The 25,299-nt window shown below is 43.2% G+C and overlaps 4 protein-coding genes across 4 annotated transcripts; all 4 read left to right on the top strand.

The window, feature by feature from the left end:
* Nucleotides 1-228: 228 nt before the first annotated feature.
* On the top strand, nucleotides 229-3,885 carry LOC114444677 (extracellular calcium-sensing receptor-like). Its single transcript, XM_028419404.1, has 9 exons — nucleotides 229-377; nucleotides 600-894; nucleotides 1,028-1,114; nucleotides 1,207-1,476; nucleotides 1,633-1,839; nucleotides 1,920-2,195; nucleotides 2,466-2,693; nucleotides 2,775-2,898; nucleotides 2,972-3,885. The coding sequence occupies exons 2-9, from the start codon at nucleotides 634-636 to the stop codon at nucleotides 3,883-3,885; spliced, it is 2,367 nt and encodes a 788-aa protein (XP_028275205.1). The 5' UTR covers nucleotides 229-377; nucleotides 600-633.
* A 2,766-nt stretch (nucleotides 3,886-6,651) lies between these two features.
* On the top strand, nucleotides 6,652-10,399 carry LOC114444877 (extracellular calcium-sensing receptor-like). Its single transcript, XM_028419756.1, has 9 exons — nucleotides 6,652-6,851; nucleotides 7,074-7,368; nucleotides 7,501-7,587; nucleotides 7,681-7,950; nucleotides 8,119-8,325; nucleotides 8,406-8,681; nucleotides 8,976-9,203; nucleotides 9,285-9,408; nucleotides 9,489-10,399. The coding sequence occupies exons 2-9, from the start codon at nucleotides 7,108-7,110 to the stop codon at nucleotides 10,397-10,399; spliced, it is 2,364 nt and encodes a 787-aa protein (XP_028275557.1). The 5' UTR covers nucleotides 6,652-6,851; nucleotides 7,074-7,107.
* Nucleotides 10,400-13,862: 3,463 nt separating this feature from the next.
* Nucleotides 13,863-17,594, top strand: LOC114444831 (extracellular calcium-sensing receptor-like). The gene is made up of 9 exons (XM_028419682.1): nucleotides 13,863-14,029; nucleotides 14,253-14,547; nucleotides 14,694-14,780; nucleotides 14,874-15,143; nucleotides 15,311-15,517; nucleotides 15,598-15,873; nucleotides 16,171-16,398; nucleotides 16,480-16,603; nucleotides 16,684-17,594. Exons 2-9 carry the CDS (start codon nucleotides 14,287-14,289, stop codon nucleotides 17,592-17,594), a joined length of 2,364 nt encoding a protein of 787 aa, XP_028275483.1. The 5' UTR covers nucleotides 13,863-14,029; nucleotides 14,253-14,286.
* Nucleotides 17,595-20,265: 2,671 nt separating this feature from the next.
* On the top strand, nucleotides 20,266-25,299 carry LOC114445135 (extracellular calcium-sensing receptor-like). Its single transcript, XM_028420096.1, has 9 exons — nucleotides 20,266-20,429; nucleotides 20,638-20,932; nucleotides 21,065-21,151; nucleotides 21,221-21,490; nucleotides 21,634-21,840; nucleotides 21,921-22,196; nucleotides 23,876-24,103; nucleotides 24,185-24,308; nucleotides 24,389-25,299. Exons 2-9 carry the CDS (start codon nucleotides 20,672-20,674, stop codon nucleotides 25,297-25,299), a joined length of 2,364 nt encoding a protein of 787 aa, XP_028275897.1. The 5' UTR covers nucleotides 20,266-20,429; nucleotides 20,638-20,671.

Raw genomic sequence — 25,299 nt, 5'->3', positions numbered from 1 at the left:
TGTGTTTACTGAAATGATTCTCAGCCCTGCCCCTGCTTCTTCTTCTTCTGCCCTGATGGGTGGAATTCAAGAATAAACAGTACTGCAAGTCGATAAAAGAGGGTGACAAAGCAGACTGGACTCAGCAGATGGAGTTACATGGACAAAGTCATGCAGTCACACATCAACCTTCTTTTGCTTGTGTTGTACTTCTGCTTTTCTTCTGCTGCATCATCTCCTCAGTTTTCCTCCTCTTGTCAGTTGCAGGGACAGTTTCATTTAAATGGTGTACACAAAGCTGGAGACGTGGTTCTTGGTGGATTATTTCGATTCCACTTCATTCCTGTCTTTCCTGATCTGTCTTTTACATCAGAGCCACAACAACCCTCTTGCTATGGGTGAGTCTGTTGAACCAGTAACATGTTTACCATGAGTAAAATATGTATTTATTAATCCGACATTATGTTGTGTACTCATGACATGTCAGGTGTTTTTTGTATATTGTGTGTTTATACTTTTCTATTAATTAATTAATAATAATTTCTTGATTCTGAATCTATCACAGCATGTAAATGTTTTACATTATATTCTGTTTGCGAAACTTTGATATTTTTTGTCAGTTTTGATGTTCTAGGATTCAGGCGGGCCCAGACCATGGTGTTTGCTGTTGAAGAGATCAACAGAAACTCTAAATTGCTGCCTAACCTGAGTCTGGGGTACATTCTGTATGATACTTGCATTAATCATGGAATTGGGTTCCGTGCAGCCATGTCAATGGCCAGTGGTCAAGAGGAGCACATTGTATTAGATGATAACTGTGTAGGAAGCCCTCCAGTTATAGGGATTGTGGGGGATTCTTCATCCACCCGCTCTATTGCAATCTCCTCTGTCCTAGGCTTGTACAGAGTACCTATGGTAAGTTTGCTGCTTTAATAGTTCTCTTGGATAATTAAGATCATAATATTATACTTTGTTGTGAACACTGTTACAGTGGAAGATGTCCAAAGGTTTAGAATATTTTAGAACATACAGTCTGTGTCTTTAACAGGTGAGTTATTTTGCCACATGCTCCTGCCTGAGTGACCGGCAAAAGTTTCCTTCTTTCTTTAGGACGATCCCAAGTGATGCTTTCCAGGTAAAAATCTGTAAAGCCACAAAGATAAAAGGCTGTGATATGGTTCATTATGTAACCTGTTTATCCACTGATCCTCCTCTTTGTTCACTCAGGTTAGTGCTATGATTCAGATTCTTAAACACTTTGGCTGGACTTGGGTTGGTCTGCTGATCAGTAATGATGATTATGGACTCCATGCTGCTCGATCTTTCCAAAATGACCTGAGTCAGTCTGGTTCTGGTTGTCTGGCATACGTAGAGATTTTGCCCTTGGGCTATGACCCAGCTGAACAGAGGAGGATTGTGGATGTGATGAAGAAATCTACAGCTCGTGTTGTCATTGCGTTCGCACATGACAGTCATGTAATTAATCTCATAGAAGAGGTCGGGCTTGATTTTAATTTTATAAAATTGTTAAGATTTGCATACTAGATAAACATGTACATATTCTCTATGTATTTTCAACTGTGTAATCAGGTAAAACAAGAAAGACCTCCATAAAGTCATGCATTTGTGTATTTTGTATAATTTAATGCCCAGGTGGTGAGACAGAATGTGACAGGCCTGCAGTGGATTGCCAGTGAATCCTGGACAGCAGCAGCTGTTCTGCAGACTCCTCGCCTCATGCCGTACCTGGGAGGCACACTGGGTATCGCTATACGCCGAGGAGAGATCCCAGGCCTCAGGGACTTCCTGTTGCAAACACGACCTAACATATACCATGACAACAGATATGGAAATAGCACTGTGAGTGTCTTTTAGTTTCATTTATTTTTAATATTAAACTACTGACAATATTTATAACTTGTTTTTCTTTACTGTTTCAGGTGAATCAGTTTTGGGAGTTCACCTTTCAGTGTAGGTTTGCTCAACCTCCAGCAGGTTGGGTGGAGGGTGGGGGAGCACTGTGCACTGGACAGGAAGATCTGGAGACTGTGGAGACAGAGTTCTTGGACACTACAGACCTCAGGCCAGAATACAATATTTATAAAGCTGTGTATGCTCTGGCATATGCTCTTGATGACATGCTGCAGTGTGAGCCAGGAAGAGGGCCTTTTAACGGGTACAGCTGTGGCAGTTTGCAAAAGCTGGAGCTATGGCAGGTGTGACATCAGTTTATGCTCCACCTCTGTGTGTACAGCCAGTTTAAATCCTGCCCTCTATACTTTATTAAAGAGTAGCATTACAACTGTAAGATTTAAAGGAGTAAATTAATGCATAGCAGAGGGTAGAAAGGAATTCACTGCAGCAACAATATATTATATACATTATTATCACTGCACTTACATATCCAGAGATGTAGCATGATGACAGTTTCCATTTTTAATCTGTCTTCTCTGGTTTTTCTCTTCTCTTCTTCTGCATTTTGTTAGCTTGTGCACTACTTACAAAAGGTCAACTTCACCACATCCTTTGGAGATCAAGTGTCATTTGATGAAAATGGTGATGCTTTACCAATATATGATATCATGAACTGGCACTGGCTCCCTGGTGGAAGAATTAAAGTTCAAAATGTGGGTGATGTTAAGAGGTCATCATCTGGAGGGGAAGTACTCAAACTCGATGAAGACAGAATCTTCTGGAACTTTGAACCGAAGAAGGTTATCTTAGATGTCTTCCCAAAGTATACGTTAGTAATGAGTAAATATGCGATACAACAGATAAGTGTCTTCTTCCTGCAGCCACCGCGGTCAGTGTGTAGTGAAAGCTGTCCTCAAGGCACCCGCATGGTGAGAAAGAAGGGGGAACCTGAGTGCTGTTTTGACTGCATCCCTTGTTCTGAGGGAAAGATCAGCAATAAGACCAGTAAGTCTTCATGTTGAAGTATTTCTGTCTACTATATATAGTATGGATCTCTCTACTTCCTCCCTTCTTTCAGACTCTATGGAGTGCACCAGTTGTCCAGAAGATTTCTGGTCCAGCCCCCAGCATGACCACTGTGTTCTTAAGAGGACAGAGTTCCTCTCCTACCATGAGCCTCTGGGAATCTGCCTGACAACTGCCTCATTGCTGGGCACATTTATCTGTGCTGTTGTTTTAGGGATCTTTATCCATCATCGCAGCACACCTATAGTACGGGCCAACAATTCTGAACTGACCTTCCAGCTCTTGCTGTCACTCAAACTCTGTTTCCTGTGTTCACTGCTGTTCATTGGTCGACCCAGACTGTGGACCTGCCAGCTGAGACATGCAGCATTTGGGATCAGCTTTGTGCTTTGTGTCTCATGCATCCTGGTGAAAACCATGGTGGTCCTGGCTGTGTTCAGGGCATCAAAACCAGGAGGGGAAGCCAGTCTAAAGTGGTTTGGCGCTATGCAGCAGAGAGGAACAGTTCTGTTCCTAACTTTTATTCAGGCAGCAATCTGCACTGCATGGCTTCTTTCTTCCTCTCCTGCTCCACATAAAAACACCCAATACCACAACGACAAGATAGTCTATGAGTGTGTAGTTGGGTCCACTGTTGGTTTTGCAGTGTTACTGGGTTACATCGGCTTGTTGGCCATCCTCAGTTTTCTTATAGCTTTTCTGGCCAGGAATCTTCCAGACAGCTTCAATGAGGCCAAGCTCATCACTTTCAGCATGTTGATCTTCTGTGCTGTGTGGGTGGCCTTTGTTCCTGCTTACATTAGCTCACCAGGCAAACATGCAGATGCAGTGGAGGTATTTGCCATCCTGGCTTCCAGTTTTGGCCTCCTGGGGGCGCTGTTTGGACCCAAATGTTACATCATTCTGCTGAGACCAGAGAGAAACACAAAGAAAGCAATCATGGGTCGAGGAGTCACCAAGCAATAAAAAATATAGTTATTTAAGCTTTATTTTTAAATTTTATCAACAGTTCATGAAAGAAACTCCATCCGTCCATCCATTTTCAACCGCTTATCCAGGGCTGGGTTGCAGGTGCAGCTGTCAAAGCAGGAATGCCCAGACTTCCCTCTCACCGGAGACTTGTTTTAGCTCTTTCTGGGGAATCCCGAGGCATTACCAGGCCAGCTGAGAGACATAGTCTTTTCAACACGCCCTGGGTCTCCATGCCCAGAACACCTCCCCAGGGAGGTGTCCAGGAGGAATCTACAACAGATGCCCGAGTCAACTCAGCTGACTCCTCTCGATGTGAAGGAGTAGCGGCTCTACTCTGAGCTACTCTCGAGTGACCAAGCTCCTCACCCTATTTCTAAGCGAGCACCCAGCCACCATTCAAAGGAAACTCATTTCAGCAGCTTGTATTCGCGATCTCATTCTTTTGGTCACTACCCAGAGCTCATGACCATAGGTGAGAGTAGGAATGTAGATTGACCGGTAAATCAAGAGCCTCGCCTATTGGCTCAGCTCACCACTACAGACTGGTACAGCAACCGCATTACTGCGGAAGCTGCATCAATCCGCCTGTCAATCACTCGCTCCATTTTTCTCTCACTTGTGAATGAGACCCCGAGATACACAAACTCCTCCACTTGGGGCAGGAGCTCTCCACCCATGCAGAGAGGACAAGCCATCTTTTTCTGGTCAAGAACTATGGCCTCAGATTTGGCGGTGCTGATTCTCATCCCAGCAGCTTCACACTCGGCTGCACGCAGTCCCAGTGCCCACTGAAGGTCTTGGTTTGATGAAGTCACAAGCACAACATCATCTGCAAAAAGCCGAGATAAAATCCAGCCCCGCACTGCACCTAGAAATTCTGTCCATAAAAATTATGAACAGAACCGGTAACAAAGGCCAGCCCAGCTGGAGTCTAACATGCACTGGAAAAAGGTCTGACTTTTGAACAGCAATGTGAACCAAACTCCTGCTCTGGTCATACAGGGACCGAATAGCCCGTAACAGAGGGCCCTGGACCCCGTATTGCCGGAGCACTTCCCACAAAATGCCACAAGGGACACGGTCGAACTCCTTCTCCAAATACACAAAGCGCATGTGGACTGGTTTGGTGAACTCCCATGAACCCTCCAGCACCCTGCAGTAGGTCTAGAGCTGGTCCAGTGTTCCGTGGCCAGGACGAAAACCACATTGTTCCTCCTGAATCTGAGGTTCAAATATAGGCAGAATTTTATCTCTAGTACCCTGGCATAGACTTTCCCAGGGAGGCTGAGGAGTGTGATCCCCCTATAGTTGGAGCATACCTTCCGTCCCCCCTTCTTGAACAGAGGGACCACCACCACCCCAGTCTGCCAGTAAACGAGTCCACCACTGAGTTCTCAACCTCTTTTTCCATAATGGGTGGTGTGTTGGTGGAATTGAGGAGATCCTCAAAGTACTCCTTCCACCGTCCAACAACATCCCCAGTTGAGGTCAACAGCTCCCAACCTCCACTGTAAACAGTGTTGGTGAAATACTGTGTCCTTTTACTAAGACGACGAACGGTTTGCCAGAATTTATTTAAGGCCGTCCTCCTCCATGGCCTCTCCAAATTCCTCCCAGGCCTGAGTTTTTGCCTCCACAACTGCCCTAGCTGCAGCACGCTTGGCCTGCCGATACCTATCAGTTGCTTCAGGAGTCCCACAAGCCAGGTCTGATATGACACCTTCTTCAGCTTGACGGCATCCTTGACTTCTGGTGTCCACCACCGGGTCCTGGGATTCCCGACACAACAGGCACTGGAGGCTTTGCGTCACAGCTTTGGACTGCAAATATCTAGTTGGTACCACTCAGTCTCTACCTTGGGAGACCCAGCTAGGGGCATTAAGCCTCGATACATAGCTTCTAGGATCATCTGCACACTGAAACCCATCCACCATGATTACGTGGCGGTTCATGGAGATTCGAAATAAACTCTTAAAAGTAAAATCTTTATTTACCTGAATACCTGAACATGAACTGAATGAACACATTAAAATCTGTTTCATTGTTTGTCATTGCCTGTTTTGCCTGATTACACAGCTGCACAGACAACCAGCAATACTCTCAGCTCATAGTCTGCACAGATGAAATTCATCAAACACTAATGTTTCCACAAAAATTACAATTATTATGTTGCGCTAAAGATTTCAAATGTAATAAATAATGGGGCAGGATGTGATTTACTTTCAATCCTAGCATAGATAACCTTTTGACTACATTTATCCTTCATATTATAAATATAATCATGTTAGACAATATAATGTTTAACATAGACATTTATGAGAAATGACTTAATACAACACAAGGTGTTTTTCTTCAATATAACAAGATCCTCTTGAGTTTGGAATAGAGAAAACAGATTTGGTCAAACACATCACACTTAAACACACATGCACGTACTGCATGTATCTAATAACACACAGTGATTTGGAAAAAAATCAGGATAGATAAATATTAATATAAACCCACAAGTAGCAACTTCTTCAAGAACTTACACAACATAACACAAATATGATTGGGAAGATATTTGTTGTTAATTAATTCTGCCTTTGTGTCTGCTGAAAGGATTCTTGGCCCTGCCCCTACTTCTTCTTCTTCTGCCCTGATAGGTGGCATTCAAGAATAAACAATACTGCCAGTCAATAAAAGAGAGTGACAAAGCAGACTGGACTCAGCAGATGGAGTTACATGGGGAAAGTCATGCAGTCACACATCAACCTGCTTTTGTGTGTCTTGTACTTCTGCTTTTCTTCTGCTACATCGTCTCAGTTTTCCTCCTCTTGTCAGTTGCAGGGACAGTTTCATTTAAATTGGGTACACAAAGCTGGAGACGTGGTTCTTGGTGGATTGTTTAAAATCCACTTTTTTCCTGTTTTTCCTGATCTGTCTTTTACATCAAAGCCACAGCAGCCCTCTTGTCATGGGTGAGTATATGAGAGAACCAGTAAACATGTTTACCATGAGTAAAATATATATTTATTAATGAGACATTATGTTGCGTACTCATGACATGTTAGGTGTTTTTTGTATATTGTGTGTTTATACATTATTTTAAATCCTATTATTTGATGATTACAATCTATAATAACATGAAAATGTTTTACATTATATTCTGTTTCTTTACTAAAATGTGATGTTTTTGTCAGTTTTGATGTTGTAGGATTCAGGCGAGCCCAGACCATGGCCTTTGCTGTTGAAGAGATCAACAGTAACTCTAAGTTGCTGCCTAATCTCAGTCTGGGGTACATTATGTATGACACCTGCTTTAATCATGGAATTGGATTCCGTGCAGCCATGTCAATGGCCAGTGGTCAAGAGGAACACATTGTATTAGATGATAACTGTGTAGGAAGCCCTCCAGTTATAGGGATTGTGGGGGATTCTTCATCAACCCGCTCTATTGCCATCTCCTCTGTCCTAGGCTTGTACAGAGTACCTATGGTAAGTTTGCTGCTTTAATAGTTCTCTTGGATAATGTTGAGCTGATATTATACTTTGTTGTCAACACTGTTATGGTGGAAGATGTCTAAAGGTTTAGAATATTTTAGAAAATACAGTCTGTGTCTTTAACAGGTGAGTTATTTTGCCACGTGCTCCTGCCTGAGTGACCGGCAAAAGTTTCCTTCTTTCTTTAGGACGATCCCAAGTGATGCTTTCCAGGTAAAAGTCTTTAAAGACAACAAGATAAAAGGCTGTGATATGGTTAATTGTGTAGCCTGTTTATCCACTGATGCCTCCTCTTTGTTCACTCAGGTTAGTGCTATGATTCAGATTATTAAACACTTTGGCTGGACTTGGGTTGGTCTGCTGATCAGTGATGATGATTATGGACTCCACGCTGCTCAGTCTTTCCAAAACGACCTGAGTCAGTCTGGAGACGGTTGTTTGGCTTACTTAGAGATTTTGCCCTGGGACTATGACCCAGCTGAACAGAGGAGAATTGTGGATGTGATGAAGAAATCTACAGCTCATGTGGTCATTGTGTTTGCACATGACAGCAACATGATTAATCTCATAGAAGAGGTTGGGCTTCAAATTCCACTTAATTTTAACTTAATATAATTATTAAGATTTGCATTGCATTATACATGTACATATGCTGTATGTATTTGAATACATTGTAATTAGGTAAAACAGGAAAGATCTATTTAAAGTCATAGATTTGTGCATTTTGTATATTTTAATGCACAGGTGGTGAGGCAGAATGTGACAGGCCTGCAGTGGTTGGCCAGTGAAGGCTGGACAGCAGCTGCTGTTCTGCAAACTCCTCGCCTCATGCCATACCTGGGAGGCACACTAGGGATCGCCATACGCCGAGGAGAGATCCCAGGCCTCAGGGAGTTCCTGTTACAAACACGACCTAACATACACCATGACAACAGATATGGAAATAGTGCAGTGAGTGTCTTTTTGTGTCGATTATTTTTCATATTAATCTAGTGATATTATTTATAACTTGTTGTTTTCAAAAATTTTAGGTGAATCAGTTTTGGGAGTTCACCTTTCAGTGTAGGTTTGCTCCACCTCCAGCAGGTTGGGTGGAGGGTGGGGGAGCACTGTGCACTGGACAGGAAGATCTGGAAACTGTGGAGACAGAGTTGTTGGACACAACAGACCTCAGGCCAGAATATAATGTTTATAAAGCTGTGTATGCTCTGGCATATGCTCTTGATGACATGCTGCAGTGTGGGCCAGGGAGAGGGCCTTTTAACGGGCACAGCTGTGGCAGTTTGCAAAAGCTGGAGCTATGGCAGGTGTGATACCAGTTTATGCTCCACCTCTGTGTGTACAGCCAGTTTAAATTCTGCCCTCTATAATTTATTAAAGAGTAGCATTATACCTGTTAGATTTAAAAGGAGTAAATGAATGCATAGCAGAGGGTAGAAAGAATTCACTGCTGCAACATTATATGTTTATATATATTATTATCACTGCACTTATATGTCCAGTTGTGTAGCATGATGAATACTGAGAACGACCATGTATAAGTTTCCATTTTTAATCTGTCCTCTCTGGTTTTCTTTTTTTCTTCTTATGCATTTTGTTAGCTTGTGCACTACTTACAAAAGGTCAACTTCACCACATCGTTTGGAGATCAAGTGTCATTTGATGAAAATGGTGATGTTTTACCAATATATGACATCATGAACTGGCAGTGGCTCCCTGATGGAAGAGTTAAAGTTCAGAATGTGGGTGATGTTAAGAGGTCATCATCTGGAGGGGAAGTACTCAAACTCAGTGAAGACAGAATCTTCTGGAACTTTGAACCCAAGAAGGTTATCTTACATGTCTTCCTAAAATATACGTTAGCAATGAGTAAATATGCGATACAACACATGAGTGTCTTCTTCCTGCAGCCACCACAGTCAGTGTGTAGTAACAGCTGTCCTCCAGGCACCCACATGGTGAGAAAGAAGGGGGAACCCGAGTGCTGTTTTGACTGCATCCCTTGTTCTGAGGGAAAGATCAGCAATAAGACCAGTGAGTCTTCATGTTTCAGTATTTGTATTTTGTTCTCAGTATATATAGTATGGATCTCTCTACTTTCTCCTTTCTTTCAGACTCCATGGAGTGCACCAGTTGTCCAGAAGATTTCTGGTCCAGCCCCCAGCGTGACCACTGTGTTCCTAAGAGGACAGAGTTCCTCTCCTACCATGAGCCTCTGGGAATCTGCCTGACAACTGCCTCATTGCTGGGCACATTTATCTGTGCTGTTGTTTTAGGGATCTTTATTCATCATCGCAGCACACCTATAGTACGGGCCAACAATTCTGAACTGACCTTCCAGCTGTTGCTGTCCCTCAAACTCTGTTTCCTATGTTCACTGCTGTTCATCGGTCGACCCAGACTGTGGACCTGCCAGCTGAGACATGCTGCATTTGGGATCAGCTTTGTGCTTTGTGTCTCATGCATCCTGGTAAAAACTATAGTTGTTCTGGCTGTGTTCAAGGCCTCTAAACCAGGAGGGGAAGCCAGTCTGAAGTGGTTTGGTGCAACACAGCAGAGAGGAACAGTTTTCATTCTTACTTCTATTCAAGCAGCAATCTGCACCGCATGGCTTGTCTCTGCCTCTCCAGCGCCACATAAAAACACCCAATACCACAATGACAAGATAGTCTATGAGTGTGTAGTTGGATCCACTGTTGGTTTTGCAGTGTTACTGGGTTACATCGGCTTGTTGGCCATCCTCAGTTTTCTTATAGCTTTTCTGGCCAGGAATCTTCCAGACAGTTTCAATGAGGCCAAGCTTATCACTTTCAGCATGTTGATCTTCTGTGCTGTGTGGGTGGCCTTTGTTCCTGCTTACATTAGCTCACCAGGCAAACATGCAGATGCAGTGGAGGTATTTGCCATCCTGGCTTCCAGTTTTGGCCTCTTGGGGGCACTGTTTGGACCCAAATGTTACATCATTGTGCTGAGACCAGAGAGAAACACAAAGAAAGCGATCATGGGTCGAAGAGTCTCAAAGTAATAAAAAGTATAGTAATTTAAGTTGTATTTTAAATTTATTTTATTTAACAGTTTGTGGAAGAAACTCTTAAATGTAAAACCTGTATTTACCTGAATACCTGAACATGATCTGAATAAACATTTTAAAATGTGTTTCATTGTTTGTCATTGCCTGTTTTGCCTGATTACACAGCTGTACACACAACCAGCAATACTCTCAGCTCAAAAAGTCTGCACAGATGAAAGTCATCAAATACTGATGTTTCCACAAAAATTACATTATGGTGCTCTAAAGAGTTCAAATTTAATAAATAAGGAGGCAGGGTGTGATTTACTTTCAATCCTAGCATACATAATCTTTGACTACTTTTGTTCTTCATATTATACATATAATCATGTCAGACAATACATTGTGTAACAGACATTTATGAGAAATGACTTCATACAACACAAGGTGTTATTACGGGCACAAGGAGATGGGCCCAAAATGCGGCACACAGCTGTCCAACAACTGGCTAGCTAGGTCAGTACACAGGTAGGCAGTCCGTAAATCAACCAAACTAGGATTTCAATAATTAAAAAACAGTCTGTGAGGCTAAGGTAACGGGGGACAAAGGTGAGAAGAACCAGTCTGAAATAAGGCAGTCCACAAGACAGAGCTACAAACAGGGAGTAGGCTACTCACAAGAGCTGATAATCCAAGAGGCAGAAAAGTAATCCAAAAACCAGGAAATCCAACAGGGAAGGTGAAGGTACCGACAGGGAGCTAGCTAGAGAACAGAATCCAAGACTGAAAGTAATTCACTCGACAGGTATGTCCGAAGAAACAATGCTGGAACACACAGGAAATCCACAATATGAACTGGCAAGGAAAAACAGGCAGGCAACAGTTCAAATAGTACTAATAGTAACGGGTCCCGGGGGATCACAGGAGAACGGGGCGTAGCCTCACCCTGTGGCGGGAATTGCCCTGACCTGAACCGGAAGTAGATGCTCCTTCCGCTTCCGGTCGGTCGTCGGGCGGAGACCTAACAGTTGGAACTGGGTTGGTAGGAAATGCTAAACTGGAATCTACCAAAAAATAAAGCCCACCGAGCCTGACAGGAGTTAAGGTGCTTAGCTGACTGAATATAGGCCAAATTCTTGTGGTTGGTCCACACAATAAATGGGTGCTCGGCACCCTCCAGCCAGTGCCTCTATTCCTCAAGAGCCAACTTAATAGCCAAAGGCTCTCTATTACCTACATCATAATTTTGCTCGGCAAAGGACAGGCATTTAAAAAAGAAAGAGCACGGATGAAGACTATCACGAGAGCCTGCCTGCTGGGACAACACCGCCCCCAACCCAGAGTTGGAGACGGCAACCTCAACGATGAACTGTTTAGACGGGTTGGGCTGAACTAGAACTGGGGCAGAGGTAAAAAGAAGCTTAAGATTAGACAGGGTGGCATCCGCCTCCTTGGACCAAACAAAGGGAACAGAAGCGGAGGAAAGTCTGGTGAGTGGCAGTGCGACTGAACTATAGTTTCTAATGAACCTCCGTAGGAAATTGGTTAACCCCAGGAACCGCTGCAATTGTTTACGATTGGTGGGCACAGGCCAAGCGACCACGGCTTTAACTTTAGCGTGTCGTGTCTGACCTCCCCCTCTGCAATAATGAAACCCAAGAAACAATAAGAGGAGGCGTGGAATTTGCACTTTTCCGCCTTTACAAACAAACAACAGTCTCTGCAGCACGGCCCGAACATGTCACTGGTGCTCATCTAAATCTTTAAAGAAAATGAGTATGTCACCTAGATAGACAAAAACAAACAACGTCATTAATAAGATGCTGGAGGACAGCAGGGCGTTGGTCAGACCATGTGATGGCTGTGCCCAGCCACACCAAATTATGGTAATTTATTTCATTTTATTAGTTGTATTGTAATTTGCTTTAGTTTCACATTTAGGTTTGTTGTTTTGGCAGTGCACTGTATTCTAAATGAGGCGCGCACATTTGGTTTACATTGTATTGTCATAAGTTCGTTTGAGGTCTCTTCTCTTTTGTCTTATTCTAAGTAGAGTTGTGTTCTGTTGACCTCTTTCAAGGGCCTAATTGTTTGTTCATTTGATTTATTTCTCATTTGTTGTAATTCAAATTTGAATCAGGGAAAATAAAGTCCCTCTCTTTTTGAAACTGAAAACGTGTGTCTGCCCCCTAATACTGCTTGGTCCCTGACAGACCAAAAGGCATAACGAGATACTCAAAATGCTGTCTTCCATTTATCTCTTTTCCTGATTAAAACAAAATGACAAGCTTACGAAGGTCTAGCTTAGAAAACACCCGGGCTTCCTGCAAGGACTCAAAAGCAGAGTTCATTAGTGGCAAGGGGTATTTATTCTTCACTGTAATAGCATTGAGTTAACGTTTATCAATACGTGGCCTAAGAGTCTTATCGTTCTTCTCGACAAAGAAGAACCCCGCCCCCATGGGGAGGTGGAAGGTCTAATAAGTCCAGAGTTCAAAGAGTCTGCAATATACTTCTCCATTGTCTCCCTCTCATGTCTGGCTAGACTGTACAGTCTGCTCTTAGGTAGCATGGATCCTGGAAGGAGGTCCACTGTGACAGTGGACTCCACCACTCTACGATTTTCTAGTGAAGCCCTTCCAAGGCGTGCACTGCCTCTCGTCCCAGCTTGGTGCGTTGAAAAATCTTGGTCAGCGCTAAAGTGAAGGCTTGCATGGTCTGGCCGACATCTATATTGCATTCTCGTTCAGCAGTTGCCCAGGCACTTGCCTTGCCTGAGAGGCGGGAGGTGACAAAAGCCACCGGGAGCATTCAGAAGAGTAGTGCAGCGTGCTTATTTTCACAAAACAGACTACATTGAGTCAGAAAGGCACGGCAAAGATGGAGAAGCTCTGGCGTTAGATGCCGCAGCCGTGCCAGGAGTGGAAGGGGCTGCGGCCGTGGGTTGCTGGCTAATGACAGGCTGCGGCCGGGAGGTACAGAACAGGTAGAGTGGTCGGTAGTCAGGCGGAGACCTAACACAAGGTGGTATTCTTCAATACAACAAGATCCTTTTGGGTTTGGAACAGAGAAAACAGATTTGGTCAAACACATCACATTTAAACACCCATGTACATACTACATGTATCTAATAACCCACAATGATTTGGCTTAAACATTTTCAGTATAGATAAATATTAAAATGAACCCATCAGTAGCAACTTCTATAAGAACTAACACAAAACAACACAAGTACGTTTGGGAAGATATTTGTTGTTAATTAATTCTTCCTTTGTGTTTACTACAATGATTCTCAGCCCTGCCCCTGCTTCTTCTTCCTGTGCCCTGATAGGTGGCATTCAAAAACAATACTGCAAGTCAATAAAAGAGGGTAACAAAGCAGACTGGACTCAGCAGATGGAGTTACATGGAGAAAGTCATGCAGTCACACAGCAACCTGCTTTTGCTTGTGTTGTACTTCTGCTTTTTTTCTGCTGCATGGTCTTCTCAGTTTTCCTCCTCTTGTCAGTTGCAGGGACAGTTTCATTTAAATGGTGTACACAAAGCTGGAGACGTGGTTCTTGGTGGATTGTTTAAAATCCACTTTTTTTCTATCTTTCCTGATTTGTCTTTCACATCAGAGCCACAACAACCCTCTTGCTATGGGTGAGTCTGTCAGAGAACCAGTAAACATGTATACCATGAGTAAAATATGTATTTATTAATCAGACATTATGTTGTGCACTAATGACATGTTAGGTGTTTTTTTGTGTATTGTGTGTTTATACGTTTCTTGTCAATCCTATTATTTCTTGATTCAAATCTATAACACATGTAAATGTTTTACATTATAATCTGTTTCTTTGCTAAAATGTGATATTTTTGTCAGGTTTGATGTTGTAGGATTCAGGCGAGCCCAGACCATGGCCTTTGCTGTTGAAGGGATCAACAGTAACTCTAAATTGCTGCCTAATCTGAGTCTGGGATACAGTCTATATGATACCTGTTTCAACCTTGGAATTGGGTTCCGTGCAGCCATTTCAATGGCCAGTGGTAAAGAGGAGCACATTGTATTAAATGACAGTTGTGTAGGAAGCACTCCAGTTATAGGGATTGTGGGGGATTCTTCATCAACCCGCTCTATTGCCATCTCCTCTGTCCTAGGCTTGTACAGAGTACCTATGGTAAGTTTGCTGCATCTCTTTAGTTAGTGCTTTAGTTCTCTTAGATAATGTTGAGCTGATATTATACTTTGTTGTGAACACTGTTATGGTGAAAGATGTCTAAAGGTTTAGAATATTTTAGCACATACAGTCTGTGTCTTTAACAGGTGAGTTATTTTGCCACGTGCTCCTGCCTGAGTGACCGGCAAAAGTTTCCTTCTTTCTTTAGGACAATCCCCAGTGATGCTTTCCAGGTAAAAATCTGTCAAGCCAAAAAGATAAAAGGCTGCGATATGGTTTATTGTGTAGCCTGTTTATCCACTGATGCCTCCTCTTTGTTCATTCAGGTTAGTGCTATGATTCAGATTCTTAAACACTTTGGCTGGACTTGGATTGGTCTGCTGATCAGTAATGATGACTATGGACTCCACGCTGCTCGATCTTTCCAAAGTGACCTGAGTCAGTCTGGTTCTGGTTGTCTGGCATACTTAGAGATTTTGCCCTGGGACTATGACCCAGCTGAACAGAGGAGGATTGTGGATGTGATGAAGAAATCTACAGCTCGTGTGGTCATTGTGTTTGCACATGACAGTCACATGATTGACCTTATGGAAGAGGTTAGGCTTCAAATTCCACTTCATTTTAGCTTAATATAATTATTAAGATTTGCATTGCATTATGTATGTACATATGCTGTATGTATTTTCAACAGTGTAATTGGTTAAAACAGGGAAGATCTGCATAAACTCATGGATTTGTGTATTTTGTATAATTTAATGCACAGGTGGTGAGGCAGAATGTGACAGGACTGCAGTGGTTGGCCTGTGAAGCCTGGTCAGCTGCAGCTGTTCTGCAGACTCCTCGCCTCATGCCATACCTGGGAGGCACACTGGGCATCGCCATACGTCGAGGAGAGATCCCAGGCCTCAGGGAGTTCCTGTTACAAACACGACCTAACATACGCCATGACAACAGATATGGAAATAGCTCTGTGAGTGTCTTTTAGTGCCATTTATTTTTTTAAATTGAACTATTGACAGTATTTATAACATGTTGTTTTTATTGTTTTAGGTGAATCAGTTTTGGGAGTTCACCTTTCAGTGTAGGTTTGCTCCACCTCCAGCAGGTTGGGTGGAGGGTGGGGGAGCACTGTGCACTGGACAGGAAGATCTGGAGACTGTGGAGACAGAGTTCTTGGACACTTCAGACCTCAGGCCAGAATACAATATTTATAAAGCTGTGTATTCTCTGGCATATGCTCTTGATGACATGCTGCAGTGTGAGCCAGGGAGAGGGCCTTTTCACGGGCACAGCTGTGGCACTTTGCAGAAGCTGGAGCTATGGCAGGTGTGATACCAGTTTATGCTCCACCTCTGTGTGTACAGCTAGTTTAAATACTGCCCTTTATAATTCATTAAAGAATAGCATTATACCTGTTAGATTTAAAGGAGTAAATGAATGCATAGCAGAGGGTAGAAAGGAATTCACTGCAGCAATATTATATGTTCATATTCATTATCATCACTGCACTTACATGTCCAGAGGTGTAGTATGATGAATACTGAGAACGACCACCATGTATAAGTTTCCATTTTGAATCTGTCCTCTCTGGTTTTCCTCTTCTCTTCTTCTGCATTTTGTTAGCTTGTGCACTACTTACAAAAGGTCAACTTCACCACATCATTTGGAGATCAAGTGTCATTTGATGAAAATGGTGATGCTTTACCAATATATGACATCATGAACTGGCACTGGCTCCCTGATGGAAGAGTTAAAGTTCAGAATGTGGGTGATGTTAGGAGGTCAGCGGCTGGAGAGGAAATACTTAAACTCAATGAAGACAGAATCTTCTGGAACTTTGAACCCAAGAAGGTTATCTTAGATGTCTTCCCAAAGTATATGCTAGTAATGAGCAAATATGCGATACAACAGATGAGTGTCTTCTTCCTGCAGCCACCACGGTCAGTGTGTAGTGACAGCTGTCCTCCAGGCACCCGCATGGTGAGAAAGAAGGGGGAACCTGAGTGCTGTTTTGACTGCATCCCTTGTTCTGAAGGAAAGATCAGCAATAACACCAGTGAGTCTTCATGTTTCAGTATTTGTATTTTGTTCTCAGTATATATATTACGGATCGCTCTACTTTCTCCCTTCTTTCAGACTCCATGGAGTGCACCAGTTGTCCAGAAGATTTCTGGTCCAGCCCTCAGCGTGACCACTGTGTTCCTAAGAGGACAGAGTTCCTCTCCTACCATGAGCCTCTGGGAATCTGCCTGACAACTGCCTCATTGCTGGGCACATTTATCTGTGCTGTTGTTTTAGGGATCTTTATCCATCATCGCAGCACACCTATAGTACGGGCCAATAATTCTGAACTGACCTTCCAGCTGTTGCTGTCACTCAAACTCTGTTTCCTGTGTTCACTGCTGTTCATTGGTCGACCCAGACTGTGGACCTGCCAGCTGAGACATGCAGCATTTGGGATCAGCTTTGTGCTTTGTGTCTCATGCATCCTGGTGAAAACCATGGTGGTTCTGGTTGTGTTCAAGGCTTCCAGGCCAGGACGTGAAGCCAGTCTGAAGTGGTTTGGTGCAATGCAGCAGAGAGGAACAGTTCTGTTCCTAACTTTTATTCAGGCAGCAATCTGCATTACATGGCTTTATTCTTCCTCTCCTGCTCCACATAAAAACACCCAATACCACAATGACAAGATAGTCTATGAGTGTGTAGTTGGGTCCACTGTTGGTTTTGCAGTGTTACTGGGTTACATCGGCTTGTTGGCCATCCTCAGTTTTCTTATAGCTTTTCTGGCCAGGAATCTTCCAGACAGTTTCAATGAGGCCAAGCTCATCACTTTCAGCATGTTGATCTTCTGTGCTGTGTGGGTGGCCTTTGTTCCTGCTTACATTAGCTCACCAGGCAAACATGCAGATGCAGTGGAGGTATTTGCCATCCTGGCTTCCAGTTTTGGCCTCTTGGGAGTGCTGTTTGGACCCAAATGTTACATCATTGTGCTGAGACCAGAGAGAAACACAAAGAAAGCGATCATGGGTCGAGGAGTCACCAAGTAATACAAAGTATAGTTATTTAACCTGTAGTTTAAAATTTATTCAACAGTTCATGAAAAAAATCAACATGTAAAACCTTTATTTACCTGAATATATGGACATGATCTGAGTAAACATGTTAAAATGTGTTTCATAGTTTGTCATTGCCTGTTTTGCCTGATTACACAGCTGAATACACATATAGCAATACTCTCAGCTTGTCAGGGTTCGTCAGGAGGGAGGACACAATTGCAGAGGCACAGAGTGGTTATAGCTAACAAAAAACTCCTTTATTCAAAGCCAAGAGGGCAAAACAATACAAAAACCAAAAATCACACTCAGTGTGGTAAAACTACATAAAGGAAAACAGGCACAGAGCATAAAAAGGCAGGAACAAAAACATAACATGAACAAAGCAACTACCTGGAGTACCCCGAGGTCAGGCAGAAGTACATGGCATGTACAGTGCTGTGCGAAAACTAATAATGCAATAAAGTCAGTTTTTTTACTGATGTTTGACATGACCAAGACTGTAATAAAGGTTAAAAAAATCCAGTCCACATTCACCATTTCTATTAAAAAAGAGCAATTTTGTGTGTGTTTTTCCAATTTCAGCACCACCCCTTATAAAATTGGGGTGGTGCTATATTGGGGTGGTGCTATAAGGGGTGGTGCTGAAATTGGAAAAAAAATCACTTTCCCCCCAGGATTTTAAAATCCTGGGGGAAAATTATTTTTTTCCCTACTGTTGATTAGAACTGAAGTTAATTAAAAGGTCTATGCAAAAAAATTTCAAAAAAATATTTATCTGATATATTTTTAAAGCCGTTAAAGTTAGGGGACGTTTTTGTCCCGATCAACACATAAGGGGGTAAAATTTGCCCACAGTGTACTGTTGATCTATGAAAAATGTTAAAATCATATTAACAAAATTTATGTAAAATTAAGCTTGTTGAGCAAAAATGATTCAATTTGTCCACATATTGACAAAGTTATGGCCAAAATAAACAGAAAAATTTCTCTCAGAGGACAAAAATGTCCCGAACAGTGCATGAGGGTTAAACTAAAAACCCAAAGCAAGGAAAACAAAACCATAAACAAACACCAGGTTGTGACACAGCTCATAGTCTGCACACATGAAATTCATCAAACACTGAAGTTTCTACAGAAATTACATTATTGTCATGATTGGTAGAGAGAGGTGTCGAGGTGTCCGGGCGAAAAGCCACCAGAGACAGAGTCATGGACCCTTCAGGGCTAGGGTAGAAGGCCACTAGAGACAAAAACTTAGTTGCCCCCTGATCAGTACTGAAGACCAGAGAAGTGGACAGTTAGACCCCGAAATACAGACAGGCGCTTTCTAGGATTGTGGATGTGATGAAGGCCACCAGGGCCAGAACAGGAACCCAAGAACAGAGGCCCACCAGGGACAGAACAGGAACTCGGGAGCTGAAGCCTTCCAGGGTCGAGACAGGAAACCAGAGACAAAGACCCACCAAGGTTGGAACTGAAAACCAAGGAAGGTGGCCCGCCAGGGCTGGAACTGGAATAAAGGAACTGTGGCCCACTAGGGCCAGAACTGAAATTGGGAACAAAGGCCAGCCAGGGCCAGAACAGGAACCCATAGAAGGGATCCTCCAGTGACAGTACAGGTCACCAGAGCTGAAGATCCTTCTGGGTCAGGGAAGGTCACCAGTGCTGAGGACAGGACCATCACTGAAGCTGAAGCTCCTTCCAGGAAGGGACTGGGAACTAGAGCTAGAGGTCCATCAGGGTTGAGACGAGTAGGTAGGTAGCAGGTTACCCCCAGCACAGTCTAAACTGGCTAGCCCCAAAATATCAGTCAAGGCCAGAACTGTTCTATGGTACAAAAACTCTCGACAGATAATCCATCCAAGGCAGCAAAAGAAGCCTCCAAGACAAGTGTTGTCATCTGAACCCCGCCCTCAGGTGGCACCAGGAAAGACAATGTCATCTGGAGCCCGCACCAGAGACACTGACAGGTTGAACCAGACCAGGAGAGGCGAGGTGACTGGTACAGGAAGCTGGCCCAGCCCAATGAATATGGGCTCTCTCCTCCACCTCCTTCAACAGACTGTAAAGTCCTGCTTCTGGGCACACAGCTACTGTAACACCTGACTGTCCTGCAGAGGATTGGACAGGGAGTCCACCAAGTCAGCTTGGGCTTGGGATGTGCCACGCTCCTCCAGAGCCTCACAAATCATGAAAATTATGGTGCTTTGAGAATTTCAAATTTAATACATAAGGAGGCAGGATGTGATTAACTTTCAGTCCTACCATAGATCATCTTTTGACTACCTTTGTCCTTCATATTATAAATACAAGCATGTTAGACAATACATCTAACATGTGTAACATAGACATTCATGAGAAATGACTTCATACAACACAAGGTGTTCTTCAAGGACTCACACAACACAACACAAATATGTTTGGTAAGTTATTTATGGTTAGTTATTTCTGCCGTTGTGTTTACTGAAGTGATTCATAGCCCTGCCCCTGCTTCTTCTGCCCTGATAGGTGGCATTCAAGAATAAACAATACAGCAAGTCGATAAAAGAGGGTGACAAAGCAGACTGGACTCAGCAGATGGAGTTACATGAAGAAAATCATGCAGTCACACATCAACCTGCTTTTGCTTGTGTTGTACTTCTGCTTTTCTTCTGCTGCATCTTCTCCTCAGTTTTCCTCCTCTTGTCAGTTGCAGGGACAGTTTCATTTAAATGGGATTCACAAAACTGGAGACGTGGTTCTTGGTGGATTGTTTCAAATCCACTTTTTTTCTGTCTTCCCTGATCTGTCTTTTACATCAGAGCCACAGCAGCCCTCTTGTCATGGGTGAGTCTAATAGAGAACCAGTGAACATGATTACCATGAGTAAAATATGTATTTATTAATCAGACATTATGTTGTGTACTCATGACATGTTAGGTGTTTTTTGTATATTCTTTTAAAAATTATTATTTCTTGATTACAAGCTATAACAACATGTAAATATTTTACATTATATTCTGTTTCTTTGCTAAAATGTGATATCTTTTGTCAGTTTTGATGTTTTAGGCTTTAGGCAGGTACAGACCATGGCTTTTGCTGTTGAAGAGATCAACAGAAACTCTAAATTGCTGCCTAATCTGAGTCTGGGGTACATTCTGTATGATAACTGCCTTAATCTTGGAATTGGATTCCGTGCAGCCATGTCAATGGCCAGTGGTCAAGAGAAGCATATTGTATTAGAGGATAACTGTGTAGGAAGCCCTCCAGTTGTAGGGATCGTGGGGGATTCTTCATCCACCCGCTCTATTGCCATCTCCTCTGTCCTAGGTTTGTACAGAGTACCTATGGTAAGTTTGCTGCTTTAATAGTTCTCTTTGATATTGTTGAACTGATATTATACTTTGTTGTGAACACTGTTGGGGTGGAAGATGTCTAAAGGTTTACAATATTTTAGAACATACAGTCTGTGTCTTTAACAGGTGAGTTATTTTTCCACGTGCTCCTGCCTGAGTGACCGGCAAAAGTTTCCTTCTTTCTTTAGGACAATCCCAAGTGATGCTTTCCAGGTAAAAATCTGTCAAGCCACAAAAATAAAAGGCTGTTTATCCACTGATGCCTCCTCTTTGTTCACTCAGGTTAGTGCTGTAATTCAGATTATTAAACACTTTGGCTGGACTTGGGTTGGTCTGCTGATCAGTGATGATGATTATGGACTCCATGCTGCTCGATCTTTCCAAAATGACCTGAGTCAGTCTGGTTATGGTTGTCTGGCATACTTAGAAATTTTGCCCTGGGGCTATGACCCAGCCGAACAGAGGAGGATTGTGGATGTGATGACAAAATCTACAGCTCGTGTGGTCATTGTGTTTGCACATGAGAGTCACATGATTAATCTCATGGAAGAGGTTAGGCTTCATTTTAACTTAATATAATTATTAAGATTAGCATACTATATGTATATATGCTGTATGTATTTGTAACTGTGTAATTAGTTAAAACATGAAAGATCTGTCATGGATTTGTGTATTTTGTATAATTTAATGCACAGGTAGTGAGGCAGAATGTGACAGGACTGCAGTGGTTGGCCAGTGAAGCCTGGTCTGCAGCAGCTGTTCTGCAGACTCCTCACCTCATGCCGTACCTGGGAGGCACACTGGGCATCGCCATACGTCGAGGAGAGATCCCAGGCCTCGGGGAGTTCCTGTTACAAACACGACCTAACATACACCATGACAACAGATATGGAAATAGCACAGTGAGAGTCTTTTAGCATAGTTTATTTTTTAATATTAAATTACTGACAATATTTATAACATGTTGTCTTTAATGTTTCAGGTGAATCAGTTTTGGGAGTTCACCTTTCAGTGCAGGTTTGCTCCACCTCCAGCAGGTTGGGTGGAGGGTGGGGGAGCACTGTGCACTGGACAGGAAGATCTGGAGACTGTGGAGACAGAGTTCTTGGACACTTCAGACCTCAGGCCAGAATACAATGTTTATAAAGCTGTGTATGCTCTGGCATATGCTCTTGATGACATGCTGCAGTGTGAGCCAGGGAGAGGGCCTTTTAACAGGAACAGCTGTGGCAGTTTGCAAAAGCTGGAGCCATGGCAGGTGTGATATCAGTTTATGCTCCACCTGTGTGTGTACAGCCAGTTTAAATCTTGCCCTCTATAATTTATTGAAGAATAGCATTATACCTGTTAGATTTAAAAGGAGTAAATGAATGCATAGCAGAGTGCAGAATGGAATTCACCGCTATAACATTATATGTTTATATCCCGAGTGCTGATTCTCACCCAGGTCATAATACGTAGAGAAGATTGAAGCAAGGCGTCTGGACTTGTGGAGTTTTCTTGAAGACGCTTCGCTGCTCATCCAAGCGGCTTCATCAGTTCTAACTGTTTGGTGGGGAAACATATGTGGTTGCAGACCTCAGTGGGTGGGTCTGGGTAAAACTTACAAACAATAGCACTCAATGTTTCCATATTTACCTGTGATGATCTGGCTGATCAATTGGATAACAAGGTGGAGAAGATCCGAATGGACCCAGACGACACCATGGTCTCACTTGACATCACCTCCCTGTTCACCTGCAACCCGACCTCAGAGGCCACATACAGTAGATGGTAATGAGATGCCTCACACAAGACAGCACACTCAAGGAAAGAACCAACCTCATGCCAGACCACATCTGTGACCTGCTGGACCTCTGCCTGAACACCACTTACTTCCAGTACAATGGGAAGTTTTACAGACAGAAGCACGGCTGTGCGATGGGATCACCTGTGTCTCCTATTGTGGCCAACCTCTACATAGAAGAAGTGAAGAGAAGAGCCCTGAGTTCCTTTCCTGGAACCACCTCCACCCAAGGTTTAGATATGTGGATGACACCTGGGTTAAAATCAAGACCCATGCAGTGGAACTGGTCATAGAACACATCAACGCATTGGACAACAACATCAAGTTCACTCGGGAGGACACCAGGGACAACAATCTGGCCTTCTTGGACTGCACAGTACACATTGAAGATGACAGGAGCCTAAACGTGGAAGTGTGCAGGAAGTCATCAGGACCCTGCAGCACTGAGCACAAACTGTACCAACCAGCTCAGAGGGGAAGAAGAAGGAACAACATCACATCAGAAAATCCCTGAAAACTTTTGGCTACCCCAACTGGGCAATCATTAAAGCCACAAAAACAAGACCCACTAACAACAAGAAGAAGAAAAACAACCGACAGAGAAAAAACATCTCCATTCCATATGTTTTAGGAGTATCAGAGAAACTCTGTAGGATCTTCATTAACCATGACATCCCGGTCCATTTCAAACCGATGACAACACTGAGACACAAACTGGTTCAGGATAAAACTCCCAGGGAGAAACACAGCAATGTGATATATGCAGTCCAGTGCAGTGAGGAATGCTCTGATCTGTACATAGTCTCATAGTCGTTAGCCAGTCATTAGACACACCTGGCACAGTCAGCCAGATCATCACAAGTAATTATGGAAACATTGAGTGCTATTGTTTGTAAGTTTTACCCAGACCCACCCACTGAGGTCTGCAACCACATATAAACCATGTTTCCCCACCAAACAGTTAGAACTGATGAAGCCACGTGGATAAGCAGCGAAACGTCGTCAAGAAAACTCTACAAATCCAGACGCCTTGCCTCAATCTTCTCTACCTATATGTCCAGAGGTGTAGCATGATTAATACTGAGAATGTACCATGTATCCATTTTCTGTTCTCTCTGGTTTTCCTCTTCTCTTCATCTGCATTTTGTTAGCTTGTGCACTACTTTCAAAAGGTCAACTTCACCACATCATTTGGAGATCAAGTGTCATTTGATGAAAATGGTGATGCTTTACCAATATATGACATCATGAACTGGCACTGGCTCCCTGATGGAAGAGTTAAAGTTCAGAATGTGGGTGATGTTAAAAGGTCAGCAGCTGGAGGGGAAGTACTCAAACTCAATGAAGAAAGAATCTTCTGGAACTTTGAACCTAAGAAGGTTATCTTAGATGTCTACCCAAAGTATATGTTAGTAATGAGTAAAGATGTGATACAACAGATAAGTGTCTTCTTCCTGCAGCCACCACGGTCAGTGTGTAGTGAAAGCTGTCCTCCAGGGACCCGCATGGTGAGAAAGAAGGGGGAACCTGAGTGCTGTTTTGACTGCATCCCTTGTTCTGAGGGAAAGATCAGCAATAAGACCAGTAAGTCTTCATGTTTCAGTATTTGTATTTTGTTCTCAGTATATATAGTATGGATCTCTCTACTTCCTCCTTTCTTTCAGACTCCATGGAGTGCACTAGTTGTCCAGAAGATTTCTGGTCCAGTCCCCAGCGTAACCACTGTGTTCCTAAGAGGACAGAGTTCCTCTCCTACCATGAGCCTCTGGGAATCTGCCTCACAACTGCCTCATTGCTGGGCACATTTATCTGTGCTGTTGTTTTAGGGATCTTTATCCATCACCGCAGCACACCTATAGTACGAGCCAATAATTCTGAACTGAGTTTCCAGCTGTTGCTGTCACTCAAACTCTGTTTCCTGTGTTCACTGCTGTTCATCGGTCGACCCAGACTGTGGACCTGCCAGCTGAGACATGCAGCATTTGGGATCAGCTTTGTGCTTTGTGTCTCATGCATCCTGGTGAAAACTATAGTTGTTCTGGTTGTGTTCAAGGCCTCTAAACCAGGAGGGGAAGCCAGTCTAAAGTGGTTTGGAGCAACGCAGCAAAGAGGAACAGTTTTTGTTCTTACTTCTATTCAAGCAGCAATCTGCACTGCATGGCTTGTCTCTGCCTCTCCAGCTCCACATAAAAACACCCAATACCACAATGACAAGATAGTCTATGAGTGTGTAGTTGGGTCCACTGTTGGTTTTGCAGTGTTACTGGGTTACATCGGCTTGTTGGCCATCCTCAGTTTTCTTATAGCTTTTCTGGCCAGGAATCTTCCAGACAGTTTCAATGAGGCCAAGCTCATCACTTTCAGCATGTTGATCTTCTGTGCTGTGTGGGTGGCCTTTGTTCCTGCTTACATCAGCTCACCAGGCAAACATGCAGATGCAGTGGAGGTATTTGCCATCCTGGCTTCCAGTTTTGGCCTTTTGGGGGCGCTGTTTGGACCCAAATGTTACATCATTCTGCTGAGACCAGAGAGAAACACAAAGAAAGCGATCATGGGTCGCAGCACTGGTTCATAA

The sequence above is a fragment of the Parambassis ranga genome, chromosome 13 (genome assembly GCF_900634625.1).
Source record: "Parambassis ranga chromosome 13, fParRan2.1, whole genome shotgun sequence".
NCBI lineage: Eukaryota > Metazoa > Chordata > Actinopteri > Ambassidae > Parambassis > Parambassis ranga.
Note: the sequence above shows the minus strand (reverse complement) of the source record. Positions and strands in the feature narration are given on the sequence as shown.

Coding starts and splice junctions, on each gene's coding strand:
- LOC114444677 (XM_028419404.1), top strand. CDS start 634: ATGGTGTTTGCTGTTGAAGAGATCAACAGAAACTCTAAATTGCTGCCT. Junction 1,115..1,206: donor TCCCAAGTGATGCTTTCCAG/GTAAAAATCTGT, acceptor TTGTTCACTCAG/GTTAGTGCTATGATTCAGAT. Junction 2,694..2,774: donor GGAACTTTGAACCGAAGAAG/GTTATCTTAGAT, acceptor TTCTTCCTGCAG/CCACCGCGGTCAGTGTGTAG.
- LOC114445135 (XM_028420096.1), top strand. CDS start 20,672: ATGGCTTTTGCTGTTGAAGAGATCAACAGAAACTCTAAATTGCTGCCT. Junction 20,933..21,064: donor GTTTGTACAGAGTACCTATG/GTAAGTTTGCTG, acceptor TGTCTTTAACAG/GTGAGTTATTTTTCCACGTG. Junction 24,309..24,388: donor AAAGATCAGCAATAAGACCA/GTAAGTCTTCAT, acceptor CCTTTCTTTCAG/ACTCCATGGAGTGCACTAGT.
- LOC114444877 (XM_028419756.1), top strand. CDS start 7,108: ATGGCCTTTGCTGTTGAAGAGATCAACAGTAACTCTAAGTTGCTGCCT. Junction 7,588..7,680: donor TCCCAAGTGATGCTTTCCAG/GTAAAAGTCTTT, acceptor TTGTTCACTCAG/GTTAGTGCTATGATTCAGAT. Junction 7,951..8,118: donor TGATTAATCTCATAGAAGAG/GTTGGGCTTCAA, acceptor TTTAATGCACAG/GTGGTGAGGCAGAATGTGAC.
- LOC114444831 (XM_028419682.1), top strand. CDS start 14,287: ATGGCCTTTGCTGTTGAAGGGATCAACAGTAACTCTAAATTGCTGCCT. Junction 14,781..14,873: donor TCCCCAGTGATGCTTTCCAG/GTAAAAATCTGT, acceptor TTGTTCATTCAG/GTTAGTGCTATGATTCAGAT. Junction 16,399..16,479: donor GGAACTTTGAACCCAAGAAG/GTTATCTTAGAT, acceptor TTCTTCCTGCAG/CCACCACGGTCAGTGTGTAG.